Here is a 24,697-nt window from a genome sequence, read left to right on the forward strand (position 1 = left end):
TTCGAGATCTCAGCCAACTGTTAATAATTATAATTATAATTTTATCAATTAAATATTTTTGATTTTATGAATATCAATTAAATGTTTACTTAAAAAATTATTAATAAAATTTATCTTTTTCCATTATTGGCATTTTTCATTGTAAAAAAAAAAAAGGAAAAACCCAACTTAAAAGGGTTGCAACTAAAACCTGAAAAAGTGAGGGGCAAAATTGAAAGAATATCCACTTGAGGGGTAATAAAGTACATAAATTAAAAAAAAGGGCAGGGCGGTAATCGTTTGCTTAAGTTTACCCCTCTCTATGTCCAACAGTCTATAAATTCGCGCAGCCATCACCCAAATCACCAATCGAGCAAGCACGGAAGAAGAGAGAAGAGTGCTGAGTTTGATTCGAAATCACTGTAATGCCTTTCGATCATCATCTTTATCTTCTAAATTCTTCATTTTGATTCCCGTTTATGTGTTTCTGTTTCTGTATTTCGTCGTAGATTTATGAGTTGTATGTTGTTGTTTGGTTTTCGAGTGATTTGATTTGGTGTAAATGGATGTTTGAGCGATGCTGTGATTTCAGTGATGCGATGTTTGTATTTTGTGTTAATTTCTGAACTTGTGTTAGATGGGCATCGTTTTTTGTGCTTGAGCTGGTGTGTTGTTGATCTGGTTGCAAGATTTTAATGTGATTATCACTCCAGTTGGTCCTTGGAAGATGATTTGTTAATTTTGAACTTTTCTTAGATGGAGAAACCATGCTGTTGGTTTGGGTTGTTAAGTTGGTGGCAAAATTTTAATCAACAAATTTCTTTTTTTAAGCTTTGATTTCTAGAAGTACTATTAGTATTTAAAAAGCATTTATTTTGCTCCAGTTTGGGTTTCTTTTGGAAAAGGAAAGGTGAAATGGTTTTTGGAACACTTATTAGTCCTTTATGCTTCTCAAGTTGATATTTTTTATGTTGATGTTTTGTGTCTTTACTTTGAATTAATAATTGAGCAGTGGTCTTTTTTTTTTAGTTATTTAGACATATTATTTGTTATTTTCCAACCAATTGTAATGCCACAATTGTGGGTCTGTGAATTGGAAAGCTTACATATTGGTGCAAGGAGGGTTATGTCCTTGGTAAGGATAGATTCACCCATGAGTGAAAAGTGCTAAATTTGCATCTCGAGTTTGGAAGCAGGAGAGATAATGATTAATTTGTTTGCTCCTTGTCCTGGTTGCAAGGACAGTTTTGATGCAAACCTGGTTCATTTAAGTGTTAATTTTGAAAAAGGTTTATTCTTTGTTTGTGGTTTTTTCTTTTTCTTCTACCAGAGCATGTGGTGTTGCTTTAGATCTGTATAATTTATTGGAAACATAATTTGCTTATAAATTTGATGCAGCAAATTTAATGTTATCACACTTGACAATATGATTTATTTAATATGGTTGTCTTGAATGTTTGGTTAGTTGCTTTGCCACAAGGATGATTGTGGTTCTAGTCTGGACCATTCATGCAACAGAATGACTATTACATGTTCACTTTAGTTAATTTATAATTTACCCCTAGTTATGTGTTTCAGCTAGCATAGAAATGGACAAGGAAATCAAATATGAAGATTGTCTTGGTTGGGCAGCAAGAGATCCTTCTGGGAAACTCTCACCATATAATTTCACCCGAAGGTGTGCACAAGATTATCACTTTTGTACTTGAGATATTTATTTTTTTGGTGATGATTAGAACATAAGTTCCATTTTTTTAAGAGCATTCTATTTTTTAACCTTATTTGCAAATTTCAATGTTATCAAATCCCTATGTGCACTGGCATTTGTTTATGTGCATAGTAAACACCATATCTAGTTAGCATGATTGTGTAGAATCACCTCCATGGAATTTGACCTGGGTAGGCATAATAAATGTTTTGCGATTTCAAGCATTACTGATGGAATAGTTCTAAAAGACTAAAACATATAAGTTTCTAGGAAATTTTTGGTGATGAAAAGTCAATTTTCGAAATGAACATTTTATGATTTTAACCACTGTCTACCACTAAGAAGATCACAACAGTGTGATTTGAAGGTCCAAAATACTGATTGCCAATATATGGATGTGCAGCTCCTTTTCTTATGAACCAAATGACAATTGATTGAAGGTTAAAAGAAACATGGCCAAGAGATAATGGTGAAATTAAGGAGCCATATTTGATCATTGGTATTACATAGGAAGGTGTCATTCTGAGTGATAATTTGTTTCAATGAAAATGTTATTGTTAGTGAGGAGCACAAACTTATTTCAACCTGCTATTGTGTGTGGTCCCTCTTGTGAAATTGCTTTATTGTGAAAGTAGGCAGTAAATCAATGAGGAGCTTGAGAGAGCTTCTTTCTGCTGCCACAAAGTGCTTCCATATAAAGTTCTATTCCTTAAGACAAAACAATTCTACTTGAATGTCATTCTTTCTTGCTATGAATTATCTCTCTCTTGGCTATAATATCGATATTCATTGTATTAAAAGTTGTGGATTTTGAGGCTTGAAGTTTGTATTAGTTTTCTTTCCTGGAGTCTTCTTAATTATCTGCAAAGTTGTGCAGAGCTCCCTGTTCTGATGATGTATCCCTAAAGATAACACACTGTGGAGTCTGTTACGCCGACATTATTTGGGCAAGAAACAAATTTGGAGATGCTAAGTATCCATTGGTGCCTGGGTATGTTTTCTATAAATTTCAACAAATGTCTTTTATCCCCCCCAAAAAAAAGTAGTTTTAAATGCTTCTCTGTAATTTTATATTGAAATTTGATTCTGTTGTATAGCATAGACTTAGAAAAATGGTGATTTTGTTGTTATGCATAGAATTAGAAATCTGGTGCCTTTGGATGTTGATATGACTTGCTCCATCTCACAACCATATAGGGACCCACCTCTGGGTCATCCTAATTAATCACCAGAATATACCAATGAGTTTCTTTCTGATCAATTTTCGTTAGGGAATAAGCTCAAGACATTAGACTGAAGATAAGATACTATAAGATTATCCTTTAACATTATTGATGACATAGTTGTCCTTGACTCATGATGTTGAGAAAATGATAACAAATTTGACATACTGGAAAACGGATGCATGGCCATTTTCCTCCTATGACTTTATGTTGATATTTGATACAGATGTGTGATCTTACTAGAACCTTAAGCACATCAGTTATTTCACTCCATAAAATTCTAAATGAATAATCATATTATTTATTTTCTCTCTGTGTTGTTTTTCTCAGGCATGAGATTGTTGGAGTTGTAAAGGAGATTGGTTCCGATGTGAATAACTTCAAAGTTGGTGATCTGGTGGCTGTTGGGACATTTGTTGACTCTTGTAGGGATTGTGAGCATTGTATTGAACGGAATGAAGTACTTTGCTCAGAACACCCAATTTTCACTTTCAATGGTCTTGATAAGTATGGGATGATCACAAAGGGGGGATATTCTGGTCACATTGTAGTCAGTGAGAGGCAAGCAAACTTGAACCTGCACTAACTATTTCAATTTAATAGGACCATTTCAGCAACATGTCCTGTTTTCTTCGAAAAACTTGTGCCATATGTTAGCATGTGTTGCAGTCACCAATATTTATTTCTGAGATGATATTCTATCTCTTTTATTATAATAGCATAATAATAGTCAAAAATCTTTTATGTGATACTTTGCCAATTAGTGTTGCATGCCGATGTTTCTTACCTAATAAATGGTTAATTATTATATAAAAAAATATAATATATAGACTTTTAAAGTGAATGCCCACATGCATTAAATCTTGTGGGACACCATAAAAAATGAAGCACTGTTAAAAACTTGTAAGTTAGATACTGTATTAGTAGTGGCAGTATGCTTTTATGTTGTATAGTTAGCTTACTGCTTATATTGTTGTTTAAGTACCACTTGCCTTTGTTTATTAAAGATAATTTGATAGGAATATAATAGAATAGGATTTGGGTGATGAACCTTTATCTATTGAGTTGATAGTAAATTTGGTTTTCTGACTCGAATGATGTACCTTTAGATGAATTTCCTCTGTGATGTACAACTCAACAGATATATGATAAACCTTCAGCCTCAAGAAGGCAATTTTGACATTTATTCTTTTTGTTGGCGGTGAACATACAGATTCTGCTACAAGATACCTGAGGGCTATCCACCAGCCAAGGCAGCACCTTTACTCTGTGCAGGCATCACAGTTTACACTCCGATGATTCGCCATAAGATGAACCAACCTGGAAAATCTCTTGGTGTCATCGGATTAGGTGGCCTCGGCCATTTGGCCGTGAAATTTGGAAAAGCCTTTGGTTTGAACGTAACAGTCTTCAGTACTAGTGCTTCCAAGAAGAAGGAAGCTTTAGAGCTACTAGGAGCAGATAAATTTGTGCTTTCATCAGATGAGCAAGAGATGAAGGTACCATTCACAAATTTTTTTCACTTCTATGTCCTTAATTTGGGGGATCTCTTATATCCAAATTATTTAGATGTTGGCATTCTTACCTGATTCGAACTTTAATGTGATCTTGTTAAATACCTTGGTAAAAATATGCTTACTATCTAACTACTGTATATGTAGATATATATATATATATCTATTGAATAGCAAAGTTCTTGAATGCGGTAACGTTATCTTTGATATATGTACTTTGGAATAATTTGAAATGTTGTGAAATGCTATTGAATATGGATGAATATCTGCAAAATTCTTTTGTAATTGTGTAACACCTACTAACTGTGTTAATTAGTGAAACTTTAAGCTTTTATTTTGAAATATATATTTTTCTTGCAGTCCCTTGTAAACACTCTGGACTTTATCATTGATGTTGCCTCTGGAGACCACCCTTTTGATCCCTACTTGGCACTCCTGAAGGCTTGTGGTGTGTTGGTTCTTGTTGGTGCGCCTAGCGAAGTTCGTTTACGACCTACTTCTTTACTTATGGGTATTGTCTTGTTTTCTTCTGCTCATCATAATCGGCGATACAACAAAATGTTTTCAAGACATCACCAAATTCATTTATCTTTTTCTCTTAATCTTGTGTTTAGGCGCAAAAAGCATCGCAGGCACTGGAACAGGTGGGACTAAACACACGCAAGAAATGCTGGAATTCTGTGCAGCCAGGAAGATATATCCAGAGATCGAAGTCATTGATATTCAGTACATAAATGAGGCTCATGAGCGGCTCATCAACAGAGATGTCAAGTATCGTTTCGTGATAGATATTGAGAATTCTCTCAAGTGAGCCTTTTAGCAGTAGCTGAATTTTGCTCCACTGTTTTAGTTTAATCAGGGCTTATTTTACATGTAAAAAATGATTGAATAAGGATCAATGTGCTTTGATCATATGGGCTATATTTATTAGTGGGTGAGGGCTAATGTATTTTGATCATATGAAATATAGTATCTGGTTTGCCTATGATACATAATCTTCTGCCTTCTTCCTCTACCAATTAAGTAAGAAGAAAATGTGGACATGACCCCTCAGTGATATCAAGAAGGGTAAGTTCTTGAATAATTTATGAGTATAAATCCTACTTTGACCCATAATATTCCATCCTGCCTTGTAATGCCAAGTACTCAATTTGTAAAATTTGGATTGGGATCATGCAACAAAAAGAGAAGATGGTAAAGATGTTTGGCATTTGCTAGCGTAAAAGTCTGTTTATTATTAAGTTAAACAGATGGCATGAAATATAGCTGCTATACAGACTAATCCTCCACTTCTAAGAACATTTCTGGCCTTTGTTTTCACTCTTTCACCAAAAACTAGCCTCTGGAAGAAATCTGTTGAGGGCTTTGTTTTCACTCTTTCACCAAAAACTAGCCTCTGGAAGAAATCTGTTGAGATCTGATTGAAGGTTTGGGCAGCACGCGCGGAATTGCCGGCGGTGGCAGCTGGCGGTAGTGTGAAGCATGGAGTCAAGCATGGATGCATGGCTGCTATTCATATACAAGTATGGAGGCTAAGTTATTAAGTGTACTGTTGTGTCTTTAAGTTTAGGTAGCGTTTGGTTGGATGTAATTCTAAATGCAGTGGATTTCTAGTTACAATGTAATTGGAAATACTTGGCTTTCAAAATACAGTGTAGTCAAATCTTGTGTTTGGTTGGATGTAACTGAAATTACTGTATTATAAGATTTTATATTTGTTTGGAAGAATTTGTAAATCTGGAATTGGAAAACATGTGTATAAGTGTATGTATATGTTTGTGTATATGCATATATATATATATATGTATATGAGTATATATACATGTATATGCATATGTATACATTTGTGTGTATATACATATACACTTATATATACCTATATGTGTATTTATATATGTAAATATAGGTATATCTAGGGAATGTATATACATACATGTATGTATATATAAATATATGTATGTATATGTATGTGTATTTATATATGTAAACATACTATATATAGGTATATATAGGGAATATATATACATACATATATGTATATATAAATATATGTATGCATATGTATGTGTATATATGTATAGATTTTTGTATATATATATATATATGTATGTATATATACATATGCATATATACTGGTTTTGAACTCTTGGGATTTGGTTTTACGGTCATTTTGGCCATAAACCAAAATCCCTCACTGATGGGATTTCAAAAACACATGAAAAATGAAATACATCAAAACAAACACCGGATTTTAAAAAGGTAAGGGATTTGGAGATATATGTAACTCCAAATCCCTTGAAACAAACACTACCTTAGTAGAAAGTTTCTTTAAGGGGCCGTTTGGTTACAAAGAATGGAACGAAGAGTGGAGGAGTAATGAAAATGAGGGAGATTGGAAAAGGCATAGAAATGAAAAACTATGTTTGGTTGGAAAGATTGGAAATGTAGTTTACTGGAATAAAAAAAATCAAAAACAAAATGATATAATAAAATGACTATTATGCCTTTTATGTAAATAGATATTATTATTATATATATAGTAATGAGTTGTGACCATTATTTTGTAAATTATTTAATTATTAAAATAAATTTATTAAAATAAATAAATATTTAACTTTAATAACTCACATGTGACACTATTTATTAATACCCAAATCTTTGTTAATATCATTAATTAACAATTAATTAACCATAATAAATAACTATTTAACTTTAATTAAGAAAACTAAATCATAATAACCCTTCATATAAATTATTATTCACTTTAATTACAATAATTAAGTATTAAAATTAAAATAGTTCACTTTAATATTATTCATTTAATTTATTATAATTGATATTATATTTAAGTATTTTCGGATTAATTTTTATTTAATTATTATAATAAATTATTTAGATTAATAGATTTATAATTAAAAAAGTAAATGGATAAATGTGTAATTTACCCATCATAACTTCCACTCTTCTCCCACTCCCCTCAAAAGTGAGAGATATAGGGACTCCCCCTTCATGCCTCTCGACTCCTTGCTCACGACTCGTTGCCCATGCTTCTCCCACTCCCATTACTCCACATCCAAACAATAGTTTCCCTAATGTAAGCAATGATTTTCATTACTTTCCTTCAAACCAAACACCCCTAAGTGTTATAACCCAGCGAATAGGAATGGGTTTAAGAATAAAGTATGGCCAAGGGTAAACTAGAAAGAATGTCTGGCCAGTTGCATGTATGTCTTGAATACTTTTTCACTTATTCCTTTTGAATTGCATGCATTTGTTGAAAATCCTATTTCACTTGTTCCTTTTGAATATAATATGGAGCATTTCATCAAACACTTGTAAACCTTGTGGACTTATCGTCTTCAGCTCAACCCACACCATCAAAATCTTGTCACTCATCCTGTGCCAATACACTAAATGCTCCAATGTCTACTTCCAAGAACACTCCACGTCACCATTTTCACCCTTTCACCAAGTACTCCTAGAGTTTTCTTCCCAGTCATTCTGCATCAATACACAAAGATCAGGAATTTTGTGCCCAAAGTAATATGACCAGAAAACAAAAAACATGATTGCAACACATAAGTTTGAAGAACAGAAAGTGTTGAGGAAACCTCCCTAGATTTCTTCTTGCTAGCAGTTCTATAAAATCGACTGTAGTTACAGTATTTCTGCTCAAAATGTAAACGCCATTGGATGCAACTAACTCTATTTGGCCTTGTAGATGATTCTTGGACAACAACAATCAAAAGATGGAAAAATAGGCTAGGATCACAAATGTACAAGATATGACATGGAGTCACATGATTTTCATATTTTGGCAGCCTAACCAATTTGTGTGAACATGTTAATCTTTTGAGACAATACTGCTTCCTCTTGCCAACTAGTCGCCAAATGATATTGTTTATATTAAGAATATATAATTAATTAATTATTATAAATAAAAGATATACATATATCAAATACATGTCATAATAAAAAAAATCAAAATTTTAAAATATGTTTATCACATGCAGCCAAATCATAATTGAATTAAAATAATATATAGATAAGACAAAAAAATTTGATGATATTTGGCTATATTCCAACCTAAGAGTATAAATCTCGAGGCAATTTATAAACTTAAGATTAGCCAAGTGCACATATCTCAAGAAAGTCTAAAAATACATAAATATCAAGATCAACTAAGAACACAAATCTCGAGGCAATCTAAAATACATAAATATCAAGACCAGCCAAGAGCACAGATCTTGAAGTGATCTAAAATATTAAAATCTCAAGATCAACCAATAGCAAAGATCTAAAAGCGGTCTAAAATACATCAATCTAAAGATTAGCCAAGAGCATAGATCTCGAGATGTTATAAAATATTCAAATTAAGATTAGCCAAGAGCACAAATCTTAAGGCAGTCTAAAATACATAAATCTCATGATCGTTCAAAAGCACAGATTTCAAGGCTAACTGATGTCCCAAATCCCAAGATTTACCTATGAATACAAATTACAAGGCAAATATATATATACATATAATAAAAAAAATATAGATATTGCTTGTAGTGCGGATTAAAGACGTGGGGACTTGTTTGACATGGTTGCCCCACAGTTAACCACCATGTGAAGAGAAGGGTTAAAAGATTATAAAAGGGGAGGTAAGAAAAGAAAAGAAAAAGAGGAGGGAGAGAGAGGGAGGGGGGAGGGAAGGATCTAGAGAGAAAGGATTAAAAAAAAATTATCTAGAGAGAGAGAATTCAAGAGAAACAAGTTTTGAAGAAGAAAGAAGAGTGGGAAGGTTCCATTTTTTTTTTTCTCTTCTCTGCTATATATATATATATATAGAAATGGTCGTTACCATGCTCACCACTATTGCCGCCATCGATGCCCACCGCTCCCTTGTCACCATCCCAATCATGGCTCATCTCATCTTCGATGCAGGAGCCAGTGTCAGAGTCAGAGGTGAAAAGCCCCTTTGCTCTATCTGCTACGAGGACCTTAAACCCATCATCAACGATCTCCAATCAATCTCTCTTTGTGGTCATATCTTCCATGATTTCTTTCTTCAACAATGGCTAGAGTATTGCCCCTCAGAGAAGAAGCCAACTTGCCCCGTTTGCAAGCAATCATGCTCCCATAAGAGCCTTACTCGCCTCTACTTCTCTCCGATAGCATCGATGTTGCAGCATTGGGGAAGAAAGTGAAGAGATTGGAAGGGAAGTTTTCCTTCATGACCTCCAATTTCCAGAGCCAGCAGATGCATCTCTAGGAACTTAACAAAGAGCTTTCTAAATGGAAGAAGCTTGTGAAATTAGGAGAGGCTAGGAAGAAGAAGAAGTTAGAAGTAAGAATAAGTGTTTAGATAGATTGGTTCAGCAAAAGGATGAGAAACTATGGAGGAAATCATCGGAGTACTTAAAGCTAGAGGAGAGGAATCTGATGCTTGCTACAGAGCTCGCCGCATTGAAGTTGGTGACAAATTTGAACTTTGGGGAAGAGGAGATGGTGAAACTTGCATTTATAGGTTATGGTGCTAATCATGCTAATACTATTGATGTTTTGAAGAGCTCGCTTGTCATCTGTAACAAGAGCTACAAAGAATTGATGCATTAGGAAGAGCCGAAGCTCAAACTCAACAAAAACTTGATAAGGAAAAAGAAAAGATAAAGAGTTTAAAAGTAAGGCCACATGAATTAGAGAGGGCTGTTGCGGATGAAAGAAAATGTGACACTCAGGAAACTAAAGACCTTCACTATGTTGAAACTTGAAAGAGTGAATAATGATTGTGTTATGCAGAATAGTAGTTTAGTTAACAACCATCCGTTGCAAGGCCAAACTAAGAATTGTGCGAGAAACAAAGAACTTAACTCTAGTAATTGCCTCAACTATTTAAGTAGACATATAGAAAGAATTTCTTTTCAAAAGGATTTCACATCATTAACGTATAAGAATGCAAAGATTATGTGGACATTGACAATAATGAACTTCTCTAAAAAAAATTTAGATACTTTGATATCTTCTAGAAACAAAAATAGTTTAGTTGCTCATCTTTCATATCGGTAGAATTTACAGAAAAATGCTCATGGTGCATATGCCTAGAGAGACGATGTTGACCAAGAATGCATTTCCTTGTCAGATGATAGTGGAGCTTCTTCACATTTGCGCATTAGTCTTGCAGGAGAATTCTCAATTTCTAGCAGTTTCAAACAAAGAGATGAGTGGGATACTACAAGAATAGCTTTATGTAGAAACGTGAAAGACATAACCAGTTCAACTAAGGTTGTAGTAGCAGTCCTGGTGAATGTTGTGTGCAAGCACCAATTTCCGGCAAACAAAGATCTTCAAGGTCATGAATTTGCTACTTGCCCAAAGGATCCAATTCTTCATGGACATTTTGGGCACAATTTCACATCAAGAAATGTGAGTAAGTAGGGCAAGCTGGCAAAGCATAAAGCTTATGTTTCTGTATCCCTTGGCACATAAGTACAAGTAAATAAGAGAAGTTTGATTATTATTGGAGCTGATCAGAGAAGAAGAAAAATCAAAGTCCTCAAGGCTCACGATCAATACTTGGGTGTCAAGGACCAAAAAATTTGGCGGGAAAAAGATGCAAGCTAGGAGCCAATCAAAGTGGTCAGTTTCAGATAGAGTATCTCTTTTGAAAAAAAAAAAAATTTAGAAGGCTCATTATAAAAAATTGAGCAGGCCAAGCATTGTTTCTTGTTTCCATGTTTTCTGAACAACGATGTATTCTTTTGTTGATCAGTTTCCTGAAAGTAAGAGATAAAGATTTTCGGCAAAAAAAAAAAAATGCTCACTCCAAAGTTGCGGCAAATTTTAAATAAAAAAATATACACAAATTTCAAAGCGGTGACAAGATACATATCTTAAGACGGCAATGATGCATGCAATGTGGTGAGAAGGCACAGACAGCGATATATGAGACATATATATGATGTGATATATATATATATATATATAATAAATAAATAAATAATGAAATTTATAATTCACAATTTTATTGTCTTTACATGTACTCGAGGTCTTAATTGAAGGTTCCCAAGATTTTAGTCTGGGGTAATTAATAATAGAGGCTTGCATCTATTAGGAATGAAAGAGTCCACAAAAATAAAATAAATAACATTTGTGATTCGATATATCGCTTGGTGTCTCTTCACAGATACAACACCAAGGCACACATTTTCAATCCCACAAATTCTGGTATGCCTGGTGGGGACCTTTTAATTTCACCTCCCATCTTTGAGGCAAAAGTACAAGTAAAGGCATTGCTTTTTATAACTCATGTATAAGAAAACCAATATTATTAATATTTTTGTTGTAGGTAAAATGGCTTTTAAGAGTTCAATTGCCCGGAAGCCTTAAGCTCACTATTTTCTTTGGGAAGGATTTGAAGTCCATTTGCCTAATTATTTTTTTTCAACACTGGAGCTATTGGAGCTGAGATGAGATTTGGTACAATTTCTGAATCTGTACAATTTGTGAAAAGAAGTTCACCTTCGAAGGAAAACCTTACTGTCCCGCGTCTTCCACCTAGGGGCCGTTACCCAAATGTCATTGTTCCTGCATTTGAAAAGAATATTCCTAATGATAATCCCATAACCTCTGTCTTTTAGAGGCTATCATGTCCTAAAAAGATAGGTTTTGCAGATGATGAAAACGACGAGCCCACTTTCACTGTTACTATCAAAGGGAAAGAAAGTGAGATTTTTTAATTTGAGGAAGCTAAACATAGGAAAAGTGTGTTTTCAAGGCTGATGCCTACAAAGGTGAAAACCCCGAATCACAAATTAAATTTTTTATCATTCCAAAATCAGAAGGATAATCGAATGCGTTCTTTCATAAACTCATTTGGACTGGTCAATATGGTTACGAAGAACACAACCACTTCAAAGATGTGTTCCCAGCTATATGAAAAGAAAGGCTACAGACCCCCAAAATCTCATAAAAACTCCTTCGGCAAAAATCTTTATAAGATATACATAGCATCGAAAGAATTTCAATCAAACAAAATAAAGGCAAGGGAATTTTATCAAAGAAGAAGCAATTAGTGTTGAACGCATGTAAAATAGTTTTTGACTGAATTACTTTGCCAGATGATCAAGTTTCACAACTGCAGGCTTTACAGGGTCAAGCTTCAACTTTTCACTCAAAGTTGACTAAAAGAAGAGGATTGAGGATGAAGATATGTCCGATGGGGATGTCAAAATACACTGCCCGTATGGTTGCCAAAGCTCAAGGAGACCCAATAGTTGAACAAGAACAACCAGGGCCAGTTAAAAGATCTCATAGACAGGAAACAGGTTCTCAAAGCATGTTCGGAGAGGATGGTTCAGGCCTTATTCCACATGCTGTACCAAAAGATTACAAGGAAGCAGATCCCTAAATGAATATGATGAAGATGAACTAGCCTCTATTATGGACCAGCACAATATCATGCAGACATTCCAACAAATGGAAAATCAGGAAACAGAATACAAGAAAATGAATGAAAATATGATGATATTAATGGATACAGTATTCCAGATGTAAAAACTGATGGCAACCTTGATGGTAAATCTCCTCGAACTGGTACATAAATTGAATAATCCAATCCCTCAACCAAAAGAGATTGTTCAAGTAGTGGGGCAAGGGGGAACAACAAGTATCCTTATCCAAGAACATTCAGTTGCAATGACTCGGGAGGAGATATAATAGATGGTAGCCACTGAACTTAAACATGCCAAAAATAGCAAGATAACAATTGATAGTAACAAACCTTATCCCAGCCATCATGATTTAGTATTGTATCCCAAAGGATACAATGTGCCTAAATTCAAACAATTCAATCGGATTGGTAATTCTAATCAACACTAAGCTCATTTTGTAACAACATGTGGAGACACAAGTGCAAAGCCATCACTTTTCCTCAGACAATTTTCTTCCAGTCTCATAAGAGTTGCATTTTAGTGGTATGCAAGTTTACAGCCCGAATCAATTAAAAATTGGCAACACCTGAAAGATGCATTTTGAGTACGGTTTGGAGGTGTTAGTGATAAGATCACGATAGTTGATCTCACGGCCACTAGCCAAAATAAAGATGAGAAAGAAGTTGACTACATTATGAGATAGAGAAATTTGAGTATTGAATGTGAACAACCCTTGGATCAACCTCAAGTAGTGGGATTGTTACTTGGGAACATTGACAGTTGAATGACACCTTTCTTAAGTACGTTTGGCATCACTACATTTCAAGAGTTGATATCACAAGCCAAGAAATTGGAAAGGACTAACACAAAGATGTCTAATTTCCAAACTTCCAAAAATGACAAGCTTAAAAAGGCAGAAAATGTCAAGTACATTACCACAACCTTTAATGTTGACAAAGGAAAAAACACTATAGAGTAACATAAATAAGAACAAGCTAAGCCATCCAGCTTAGGTGCTCCTGGAAATGAACCAAGGCACATTCCCTCTTTGAAAGAGAGAATGAACAAAAAGTATTTTTTTTCAAAGAGATAAAGTACTAAAAGTTTTTAAAGATGTCATGAAAGGAGGCCTGCAATTACCTATGTGCAAGATATTGGAAGAATAAAGTGAGAAAGATCATCCTAATTATTGCCCATACCATATAGTGTTAGGGCATATAATTGAAGACTACTATGTCTTTAAAGACTAGCTTGAGTGTGAATATCAAGAAGGCAAGATCACGCTCTCTAAGAGTGTTCTCTTGGAACAACCTACTGAACATATCCGCTACGTGACTACCCTAGAATATGAGGGATTATCCCAAGGATAAATCACAGTAGTGGGTAATAAAATAATACTTCCATCAATATTTGATGATAGACCTCCTTCTGTTCCAGAGGAAATATGGGAAATGTTCATATCCAAAAAATGAAAGAAGATGCTGAAGAAGTTGGCCGATCTCCCAGTGATCAAGTGGAGAAATGCCCAGAAACCCCCTTAAAGGCTGACACGTCCGAAAATGCGTGTGTAAACCGCAAGTGCACGGGTGTCAAAGTAATAATTACCCGGTGAGTCGGGTAGTCGAATCCACAGGGAACGGAAGTACTAGTAATAACCACTTCTCAATTATCTAGTCGAAATCAATGAATATAATGAAGTGAACTAATTGCAAGCAAAGCAAACAAGTATGCAAGAAATAAAGTAGAAGAGTCTCAATCATTAAGGATGAGGTATTCGGGCAATGATCCCCCTAAGATCTTCTTTGAAGCTCAAGATTCACTAAATGCTCTAGAATCGAGTCTAATGAGTCGAGGTAGTCCAACGATAACCAATCCTTGTCTCCAAGCAAAAGACACTAGTCCCCTACAAGGTCCCGTTGGAGAAATCAACCAATCTCAACACTTCACACCCCATATGACCGCAATATGCTCTAAGGAAACCTAAGAGTGAAACCGATTCCTAAATGTAGATCCAACCCCTAATTCTCGGCGAAGGATCCTAACCCCCTACAAGGTCCCGCGGAGAAATCGAGCAATCTCACGCCTCACACCAAATATGGTTGCAAAGAGAATATGGAATACGGAGATAGGAAACACTCAATCGAAAGGGAAAGGGGACACTCCTCCATCTCAAGGCTCACCCTCTCAACCCTCTTTAATCTTGGAAATCTAACTCTAATGGAGACCTCTCACATCAAAGTATTAAATCATGCAATGTAAATCAACCACAAGGATTAACAACACTAGCAAGCAATTAAATCACAAGATTAAAAACTCAAGACAACTCGGATTAACTAGAAGCATTAAGAGAATCAATCCAAAAAAATATAAATCTTAGGGTTCACATGCCCAAATACCCACTAGGGTTTAGCCCTCCATGGGCCTAGTTACAAAAACAATAATGAATACAATGAAAAGCAATAAAACCCATAGAGAAAACCCCCTCGAATTCGCGCGGATTGGCCTTGATTGGTAGTTCTATGTCTTGAAGGATTCCTCTCCGAAGCTAGGTCGCCAATGGCTCCCCAAAATGCTATGACGTCGAAGGAATCTATCAAAGTTGGTGAAGAACTCCCTCTTAATCGGCGAAGACCTTCTCCTCCAACCCTAGCCGCCTCTCTCTCAATGTCTATGCTCAAAGCTCCGCAAAAAGTCCCTTTAGAATCGGCCAAAAGGTGTATTTATAGCCTCACATCGCGTCTGTCACGTGCCCCCACGCGCCCGCGTGGGCTGCGGGAATTTCCACGCACGTGAACAGTAATTCTGCTACAGTAAACTTGCTAAAATACTTTTACTACAGTGATTTCCACAAACGCGATGATAAACATTCTCCTCTTAAGGCCACACAATCGGGCACACGATCATATGGTAGGCTATACGGCTTTTCCTTCATCAATGCGTCTTGAAAGGTCTTGAAATCTTTACAAAGAGGAGGAATGTGAGACATGGCTGCCTTTGTGCCCTTCCATTAATAAATTGGCTTGCAAAACTATGGAAGTTGGCACACATCTCCTCATACACGAACTCCTCTTGTGTCTTCCAACTTGATTTGTACAAGAACTCCCAATATTACGCCATGATAGCCTATCTTCGCTCCCTTTTGAATTCCCAATGCCTTCACAACCTATATGCATAAAAGAACACCCAATACACGAAATGAGACATAAACCGTATAAAATATGATGCTCAATGTATGTAAAACATGCATAAAAACATGTTCACTCAAGCACTTATCAAAGGCTTTCAACAAAGAAAATCAAGAAGAAGAAGAATAAAGAGAAGCAGAAACGTGCACACTCAAAACACAAGAAATCAATCATAGAAGAATATATTGAATCTCTTGAGGAATATGAATAGAAGGAAAGGATGTTGATCACTCTTAAAGGTTATTTTCCTGAGGAGGTTAAAAATCTACTTGAGGAATTAGTTAAAGAAAATGATGAAATAATGCAAGTGGAAACTTGTAGGGCTATTTCTGGAGGCAAATACTCTATATATGACCAAAATGATGATGAAGATAGTTTTTTTTGAGTCAGAAGAACTGTATGATCACCATGGCCGGCCTTACATCAACCATAAGCAAGAAAAGAATGGTATTCAGAGAAAGAGGGAAGAAGGCAATTGCTAAACTTAGCAAAGCCAAAGAACTAATGCTATACTCCAAAGACCCCAAATTATAAAGTCCTAAGAAAAGTAATGCATGCTAAAAATATCCATTCTATCATTCAAAGAGTGATAGAGAAATCAGCTAATAGGCTAATGGAATTGCATATTGCTAATAATAAATGGGATGAATCTGGGAAATCATCCAAAGTCAACAAGCAAAAATTTTGATCCAAAAATCATGAAGCCTACATCCTTGGTAATAAGTGGCAAGGACAAATCTATTCCTTCAGATATTGAAATCAGAATAGACAGGAGAAGAGAGTTTTTTAATCGAGCCATGGAAGAAAGGCTAGAATTACATAAGCCCAAAAGACCGTGCTTGATGCATTTGGACAGTCACCCAAATTATTGCCCATATCACCGACTTGTGGGACACACTATAAAAGATAATCAAAATTTTAAAAAAAATGGCTACAAAAGCAAGTTTCCATGGGAAACTTGAAGTTGATTGATGATTATTTTGAAGCAAGAGGTGTTTGTTATGCCATAGCATGTCAAGATAGTTTTGATGATGAGATGAGTTTTCCAAAAGAAGAGGATGGAGTATCCTGCAACGTACATCAAATGTAACTTAGAACTGGCAAGTTACTTCAATCAAGATAAGCTTCCAGCTCTAATGACAAAAATAAAGGGAAGATGATAGAAGAGGAAAATGTCCCACCAAAGAAACCATTGAAGAAACTAGATTATAATATTTTGGCACACCTGAAGAAATTCATGTCTCTACTTAGCATGTATGATGCACTGATGACGTCAACAAATTTTGGTGAATCTTTAATATATGCCCTATAAAACCCTAAGGAATATCAGGATTATTTTGCTGAAAATAATATGATAGAAGCTTTGTACGCAACATATAGACTTTTGGTATCATTCACCGATGAAGACTTATTACTTGGAATTGTAGAGCACAATAAACCATTGTATGTGACAGGGTCTTGTGATGGAATAAAGATCAATTGAATTCTAGTTGATCTGAGGTCTTCCTTAAACATAATGACCCTCAATATTCTTCAGGCATTAGCTCTGGAAATATGCCATTTATCTCCAAAAAGGATCATTATTCATGGCTTTAATGTGATTGATGCTAATGCCTAATACAAAGCTTTGTTGGGTAGACCATGGATCCATGAAAACTGGATGTTCCATTCAATCCTTCATCAGTGCATGAAATATATGGTGGATGGAGAAAAATGTAAAATTGACGGCGAAATTCAACCCTTTGGTGTCCATGAAATACATTCTGAGGACGCCAAATACTATCTTGGTGTCTTCAAAGGGGAGAAAACACCAATTTTAATGAAAAAGTCTTTGGCAAAACCATCTAATGCTATTTTAGTATCTAAAAAGAAAGAATCAGCATTGGCTCACTATGGCAGTAATATTGAATCTTCAGAAGATGAAAGTGATACAAGTTAAACCAAAGGGTCTGCCTAAGAAAGCACATTGCATATCACAAGGGTTCTAGATGGTCTATGCAAGTCCCTAGATGATTTGAAAGTTGATTTAGTTGAGCATTTGAAGACATTCTATGTGCCAGCTCGAAATGAGAAGGAAAGGGAAGTTAGAAATAATAAAATTTCAAATGATGACATTATACACATTGAACCAGAAAGGATAGTGAAGTTCAACCTATAAACTTCCCAAGACATTACCCTAATAAATTCAAGAGGATGGTTGAAGAGTTTGGGGGCAAAATAAACTGGTTAAAGAAGTCATGTCAATTTTTTCATCAATTATGGAACCATTCTCATGCTGACAAGAGAGGGGTAGGTTATTTGAATCTTCCAGGCACTCATGTTATATGATGGAGTCTAAGGAAAAAGAAGATGTTAAGATGAAAAATGCACCATTTAAATTAGAGGATGGTGGTCAAGCAACAAGTGATGCTTTTAAAGCTCTTTTGAAAGAGTATATAGACTGTTTCGCCTAGAATTACAATGAGATGTCAAGGTTAGAGAATGAGGTAGCTATTCACAGATTGGCTATTGATTCCAATGATTCTCCAATTAAATAAGCCCCAATAAAGATGGAATTTGATTTGAAGAGAAAGTAATCGAAGAAACAAATAAGTTCATAGAAGCAAATTTTATCAGGGAAGAAAAATACCCAGTTTGAGTTGTTAATATAGTACTTGTGAAGAAAAAGAATGGGCAAATACGAATATGCATTGGTTTAATAGATTTGAATAAAGCATGTCCCAAAGATGACTTTCCTTTGCCAGTCACGGAGATCATGATCGACAACACCTTAGTGTATGAGATGTTCTTCTTTATGGATGGATACTCAGGATAAAATCAAATCAAGATGCATCCAGATGATGAAAAACATATTGCCTTTCAAACACCTATTGGGTATATATTGTTATAGGGTAATGCCATTTGGTTTGAAAAGTTCAAGGGCAACATATCAAAGAGCTATAACTAAAATATTTGACGATTTGATTCGTAAAGTTATCAAATGATATTAGATGATCTGGTAGTGAAAACAAATTCAAAAGAAAAACATCTTGAAGATCTGAGGACCGTTTTCATATGCCTTAAAGAATATAATTTGAAAATGAACCCCATGAAATGTGCCTTTAGAGTCCTATCAGGAAGTTTATGGGTTTCATTGTGAGCAATCGAGGGATAGAAGTAGATCCTTCTAAGATAAAGGCAATTTTGAAAATGCCTTTTCCACAAACATTGAAGTAGTTGTGGTCTTTTCAAGGGTGTTTAGAAAATATCTGATGATTCATTTCCAGGTTATTAGGAAGATGCAAGCCTTTTTCCAAGAGTATCAAGAAAAATACACTGTTTAAGTGGAATGTTGAATGTCAGAAAGATTTTGAAGATATTAAGTAGTATTTGTTGAATCCACCAGTATTAGTGGTCCCAATCTAGGGAAAGCCACTAATTCTATACACCATTGCTTTAGAAGGGTCATAGGGATCTATGCTAGCTTTAAAAAATGAAGATGGTAAAGAAAATGCATTATATTACCCTAGAAGAACATTGATAGGAGCTGAGAGTAAATATACACCCATTGAAAAGCATTGCTTATCCTTGGTGTTTGTAGTAAAGAAATTGAGACACTACATGTTGGCATATAAAATTATTCTCATATCAAAAATTGATCTTCTCAAATATCTTATGATAAGGCCATTACTCACAGGAAGACTTGCAAAATGGGTACTAATCTTAATGGAGTTTGATATAACATACATTTCGTAGAAGGCTATCAAGGGGAAAGCAATAGCAGATTTCTTGGTGGCACATCCTCTTTTTGATGATTCACCCCTTAACTATGATCTGCCTGATGAAGAGACACTTATAGTAAAGAAGCAAAATGGTGATTGTAATTTGATGGAGTGCCATCCTTAAAGCCGGCACTCAAGTATGAGCTTCCACAAATCAAAGATGGGATAGGAATTGTGTTTGTTATACTAGAAGAAGGAATCCTTAATTATGCATGTTCCCTTACATAGCCATACAAAAATAATAAAGCAGAATATGAAGCTCTCATAGCTGGTTTAGAATTGGCAATCAAAATGGAAATTCAACATATCCATATATTTGGAGACTCACAACTCATCATTAAGCAAGTCGAAGGAGAATACAAAATATACAAAGATGAATTTCTTAAATTCTATACGAAGGTCAAAATGTTAATGAAGAAAATTCTCCAAGTGCAGTTGAGGAGGGTTTCAATATAATAAAATAGAGAAGCTGATTTTTTTTTGCAAGAATAGTGAAGGAGCTGGCAAATCCAAATCATGATGAAATTTAAATCATTATAAGGAATAAAAGACCCATAAGTACAATCCTTAGTGATGTTGAAGAAGAAAATACTGAAGGTAGCACAGAAGTCTTTACCCTCGAGATGCCAGAGGAAGATTGGATCGAGGCAACCATTCATGGGTTATTTGAAATATGATAAATTACCTGAGGATAAATGAGAAAGCCTTCAAATAAAATGAAGAGCTCTAAGATTCATTATCATTAATGACACATACTGCAGGTCATACGATCAACTATTCCTGCGATGTCTTTCATATGAAGAAGCAAAAGAAGCCATGCATGATGTTTATTCCGGGACATGTAGTGCACACCAATCTAGACCCAAGATGCGACCTAAGATTTAGCGCATGGGATATTATTGCCAACCATGATCAAAGATTATATTGATTATGCCCAAAAAATGCCATTTATGTCAAATTTATGGGGGATTTTACTCACCAACATCCGAATCTCTTGCATCCCATAGTCTCTTTATGGCCTTTTGAGATATGGGGAATAGATGTGATCGGTCCCATTAAGCCTTCATCATTTTTAGGGCATCGATTCATATTAGCTGCAATAGACTATTTCTCTAGATGGGAAGAGGCTATTCCTTTAAGAGAAGTAAAGGCTGAGAACATTATAAAATTTTTCAGGGAAAATATCCTATATAGGTTTGGAACTCCAAGAAGAATTATCTCAGATAATGGTAATACTTTCAGAAGATTTAAAATCGGGAGATTTGCACAACATCACAAAATAGACTGGAGGTATAACTCAATCTATAATGCAAGAGCAAATGGGTTGGCAGAAGCATTTAACAAAACTCTCTCAAAATTGCTAAAGAAAGCTGTGTCCAAAAATAAAGGGATTGATATGATAGACTTCTCGAGAAGCTTTGGGCTTACCATACCACGTATAGAATTCTAACACAATGCACACCATACTCTTTAGTGTTTGGAACTGAAGCAATCCTACCCCTTGAAATTCAAATACTTTCATTAAGGATAGCGTTGCTAAATGAAATATCAAATGAAGATAATGTTCGACTTTGCCTAGATGAGTTAGACTCTTTTGATGAAAAAGGATAGAAGTACATTAAAATCTTGAAGTTTATAAAGCAAAGATGTCTCAAGCTTATAATAAGTTGGCTAGATTTCGGATATTTACAAAAGGAAAAATGGTTCTTGTCCTTAGTAATCAGTAACAAGCGGGTTGGGGGCAAGTTCAAAGCAAATTGGGAAGGTCCATATTTCGTGGAGATCATTTACTAAGGAATGTTTTGAAGTTGTTACTTCTTCGTGCAAAATCTTGACGCCGATGGAGAAAGACCCATACCACCTATTAATGGTCATTTTTTGAAAAAAATATTATGCATAATGTAAACTGTTTGTCTATGATAGAATGTCTGGTTCCTTAAAAAAAAGATAGACCGGTAATGTACGATTGTGTGTACTTAGGCAAAACACTGAATTTGGTGTACTTTTGTCTATGATGAAATGCATGTCATGTTACCTCAAAGTTTCATTGTCATGAATCAAGACATATATATATATATATATATATATATATATATATGTATGTATGTATGTATGTATGTATGTATATATATGTATGTATGTATGTGTGAATAAGAAATAGAGAGATTAAATTATATTAAAGAAATTTTTTTTCCAAAACTAATTATCAAAGCATAAACAAACTAGCTAAACAAATAAAGAAAGATAAAGTTTGTCAATGCTTAAAAACTTGAGCGTAAGACTCTTCGCTTCCTCTAGTTTATCAAGAAATGTTGTGAAGAGGGCAACATGACTATCATCTGAATCGTCTCCTCTCGTCTTAGCAAGTTGTGTTCTACTCTCATTCAGTGTTGTTTGCAAAATGGTTTGTGTAAGGGCAGAAATTTCCAAGAAATGTTTTAAAGTTGTTGGTGTTTTGCTTCAAGTTTTTGAAGTTCATCCTCTTTCATATTTGTGCCATTGATCAAATTCACCCTAGCCTTATTGTTAATGTACATGAGCTTGGACTCTAGGGGTTTTTTTTGAAATCTCTTTAACAAAGAATGCACATTGAGATACCATTTCCAGAACATGTTCAAGATTGTTCAAGTCAATGGCAAAGGACAAAAGAATTCCACTTGATGCTTTCACATCATCAATAACATTTTGGTAGTTGTATTGATTGAGAGACTTATACTTTTGACTACCTTGTCCTGTAGGAATAATACAACATTCCTCAAACCTACAGAGAGAAAAGATAATAAATAATAAGAAATGAGTAAAACAGAAGAGAGTGAAAATAATATTACCTTGTGGGATTGATAGAGATAGTCCTGCATTTGTGTCAATGTTGGGTCATCACCTTAAAGATGAAGGGTCATCACCTTCTTGAAGGGCTAAGTTTCAAGAATTTTTGTCAACACAAAAAAATGGTTGTGAAATGAAATTACCTTCGTTTTGTTTTAATGATGATGTAGCTTAGCCATGAGTCATTATCCTCCAATTCTTTTGTGGAGGGAGGAGTATTTTCGATAAACTCTTCAGAAGGAGTTCGTCCCAAGGATGGCATATGTTCATCATCTTGAACATCTAAACTTCAAAAGACATGTTAGTTTTATGCATAATGAATAGGTGAATATATAAATAAGTAAATACATAATTAAAAGAATACCTTATGGAACCAATGGCGAATGGTGTTGTTGCTCATTCTCTCAGACAGTTGGTATATCACCTAAGACATGGTTAAACGCAAATAAGGACAAAATAATAATATATTGTGACGAATGATAACAAATTGATGATACTGTGTGGATGATCAGTAATAATTTACTCGCCTACTGAGCTCATCGAACCTAAAAAAAGGGGGTTTGATAAAATAGTATTCTAAAAGTAAATATATGCATTTAAATAAAAAAATCATACAAGTAGAAAGATTTTGGGTGGGTATAACATTTTCCAATGATGTATCATCAATTTGCATACCTACTAAGAAAAAGTTTTGAGTAAAAAAAATGATAATAATAAAAAAAGGAATGTGAGGAATATTTATACATATTTATATGTATAAAAAATATGATAAAAAATAATAATAAATAAAAATAACAAATAAATAAATAATAATAAAAATAATAAAAATAAATAATAACAAAAATTTTTTAAAAAAAAGGTGAAAAAGAAAGAGGAAATAAAAGGCGGGTAGAAGGTGGCGAACGAATGGGCGAAAGGATACATGCGAGTGTTGATGATTTTTATTTACAATATATATATAGTAATAACAAAAGTGGAAGGCTACTATGCACATATATAATATTAACATACCTTGAGTTCGTTGCCGTTTTATGAAAGTAGACGGATCAATTGTTAAGTTACTCTATGTGAAGTTGGGGCTTGATGGACCAATGAAAATACCTTCATTGAAAAATTGTCGTCTCCTTGAGGATTGACCTTGTTCCCTACTTGCGACAGGCTTTCCTTGGGTTAAAGATGTAAAGCTTTGATTGAAGAAAGCCTGGACATTCTTGAACCAATTCTGTGTATAGACCAATAGGAGTTTACCACTCCTATCATGCTCAGGAATATAAAATAAACTCAAAGTCTTTTGACGAGAGAAATGAAACTAGTAGCCCACGAGAATTCCACGGGAAGAAGGTTTTCTAGGGATATTAAAATATTTAGAAAAATATTGGTCATAACCTAATTGATGCCCAAATCTATGTGGCTTTCTAGGCAAATCATATACTCTACGTTATAAGAATCTAAAACTTCTAGCTCAGTAGAATATTTGGAATCTCGTATTCTTTCACCATTATGTTATAGAAATGGAAATGGACACCATACAAAATTGTCTTCATGTCTGATAAATTTTCTCACATTCAAAGGGCAATCAAATGGGGTGGGAGAAGCATTCATATAATACAACATTTCTAGAATAGTAGGCGTGCCATCATGAATTTTCCTATGAAGATATATTCTAGGGAAGTGACATCCGGCCCAATCATATAGAAAATGAGAAGGGAAATTTGTTGTGGAAAATCTAGGACCTTTCCTATTATTGACCATGGCATTCAATCCCGCATATATGCATGCTAAAACTGCAGGAGTAAAAGCAATCTTCTTCCCATACACAATATCAGAAGCCATCATGAAAACTCCTGGTCTAATCACACTATGTTTACTTGGCATGATGAAATAGAAAATCCATAGAGCCACAAAAGCAGCTAAATCAGCATCAAGAAAGGGTTTTAGAGGAGGATCAGGTTTTAAATCAAGCCTTATTCCCTTTCTAAAAAAGCCTATCTAATTATCAAAAGACACGATGTTGTTATCTTGAGAAAAATCTTGTCTTGCAAGCCATTGATAGATATCATAAAGATTTCTCAAAATTGAAAAATCAG

The 24,697-nt window shown here is 34.7% G+C and overlaps 1 protein-coding gene across 1 annotated transcript; it reads left to right on the top strand.

Moving 5' to 3' along the window:
* Nucleotides 1–352: 352 nt before the first annotated feature.
* Nucleotides 353–5,410, top strand: LOC120283263 (probable cinnamyl alcohol dehydrogenase 1). Its single transcript, XM_039289899.1, has 7 exons — nt 353–401; nt 1,558–1,657; nt 2,565–2,678; nt 3,241–3,471; nt 4,124–4,409; nt 4,785–4,935; nt 5,039–5,410. Exons 2-7 carry the CDS (start codon nt 1,569–1,571, stop codon nt 5,233–5,235), a joined length of 1,068 nt encoding a protein of 355 aa, XP_039145833.1. The 5' UTR covers nt 353–401; nt 1,558–1,568; the 3' UTR covers nt 5,236–5,410.
* Nucleotides 5,411–24,697: the final 19,287 nt, after the last annotated feature.

This window comes from Dioscorea cayenensis, chromosome 19, assembly GCF_009730915.1.
Source record: "Dioscorea cayenensis subsp. rotundata cultivar TDr96_F1 chromosome 19, TDr96_F1_v2_PseudoChromosome.rev07_lg8_w22 25.fasta, whole genome shotgun sequence".
Classification (NCBI taxonomy): domain Eukaryota; kingdom Viridiplantae; phylum Streptophyta; class Magnoliopsida; order Dioscoreales; family Dioscoreaceae; genus Dioscorea; species Dioscorea cayenensis.

Excerpts from the sequence above, each read along its gene's own strand:
- LOC120283263 (XM_039289899.1), top strand. The coding sequence starts at position 1,569 with ATGGACAAGGAAATCAAATATGAAGATTGTCTTGGTTGGGCAGCAAGA. Across the intron at positions 1,658-2,564 it reads CCATATAATTTCACCCGAAG|AGCTCCCTGTTCTGATGATG; the intron begins GTGTGCACAAGA and ends AAAGTTGTGCAG. Across the intron at positions 3,472-4,123 it reads CACATTGTAGTCAGTGAGAG|ATTCTGCTACAAGATACCTG; the intron begins GCAAGCAAACTT and ends GTGAACATACAG.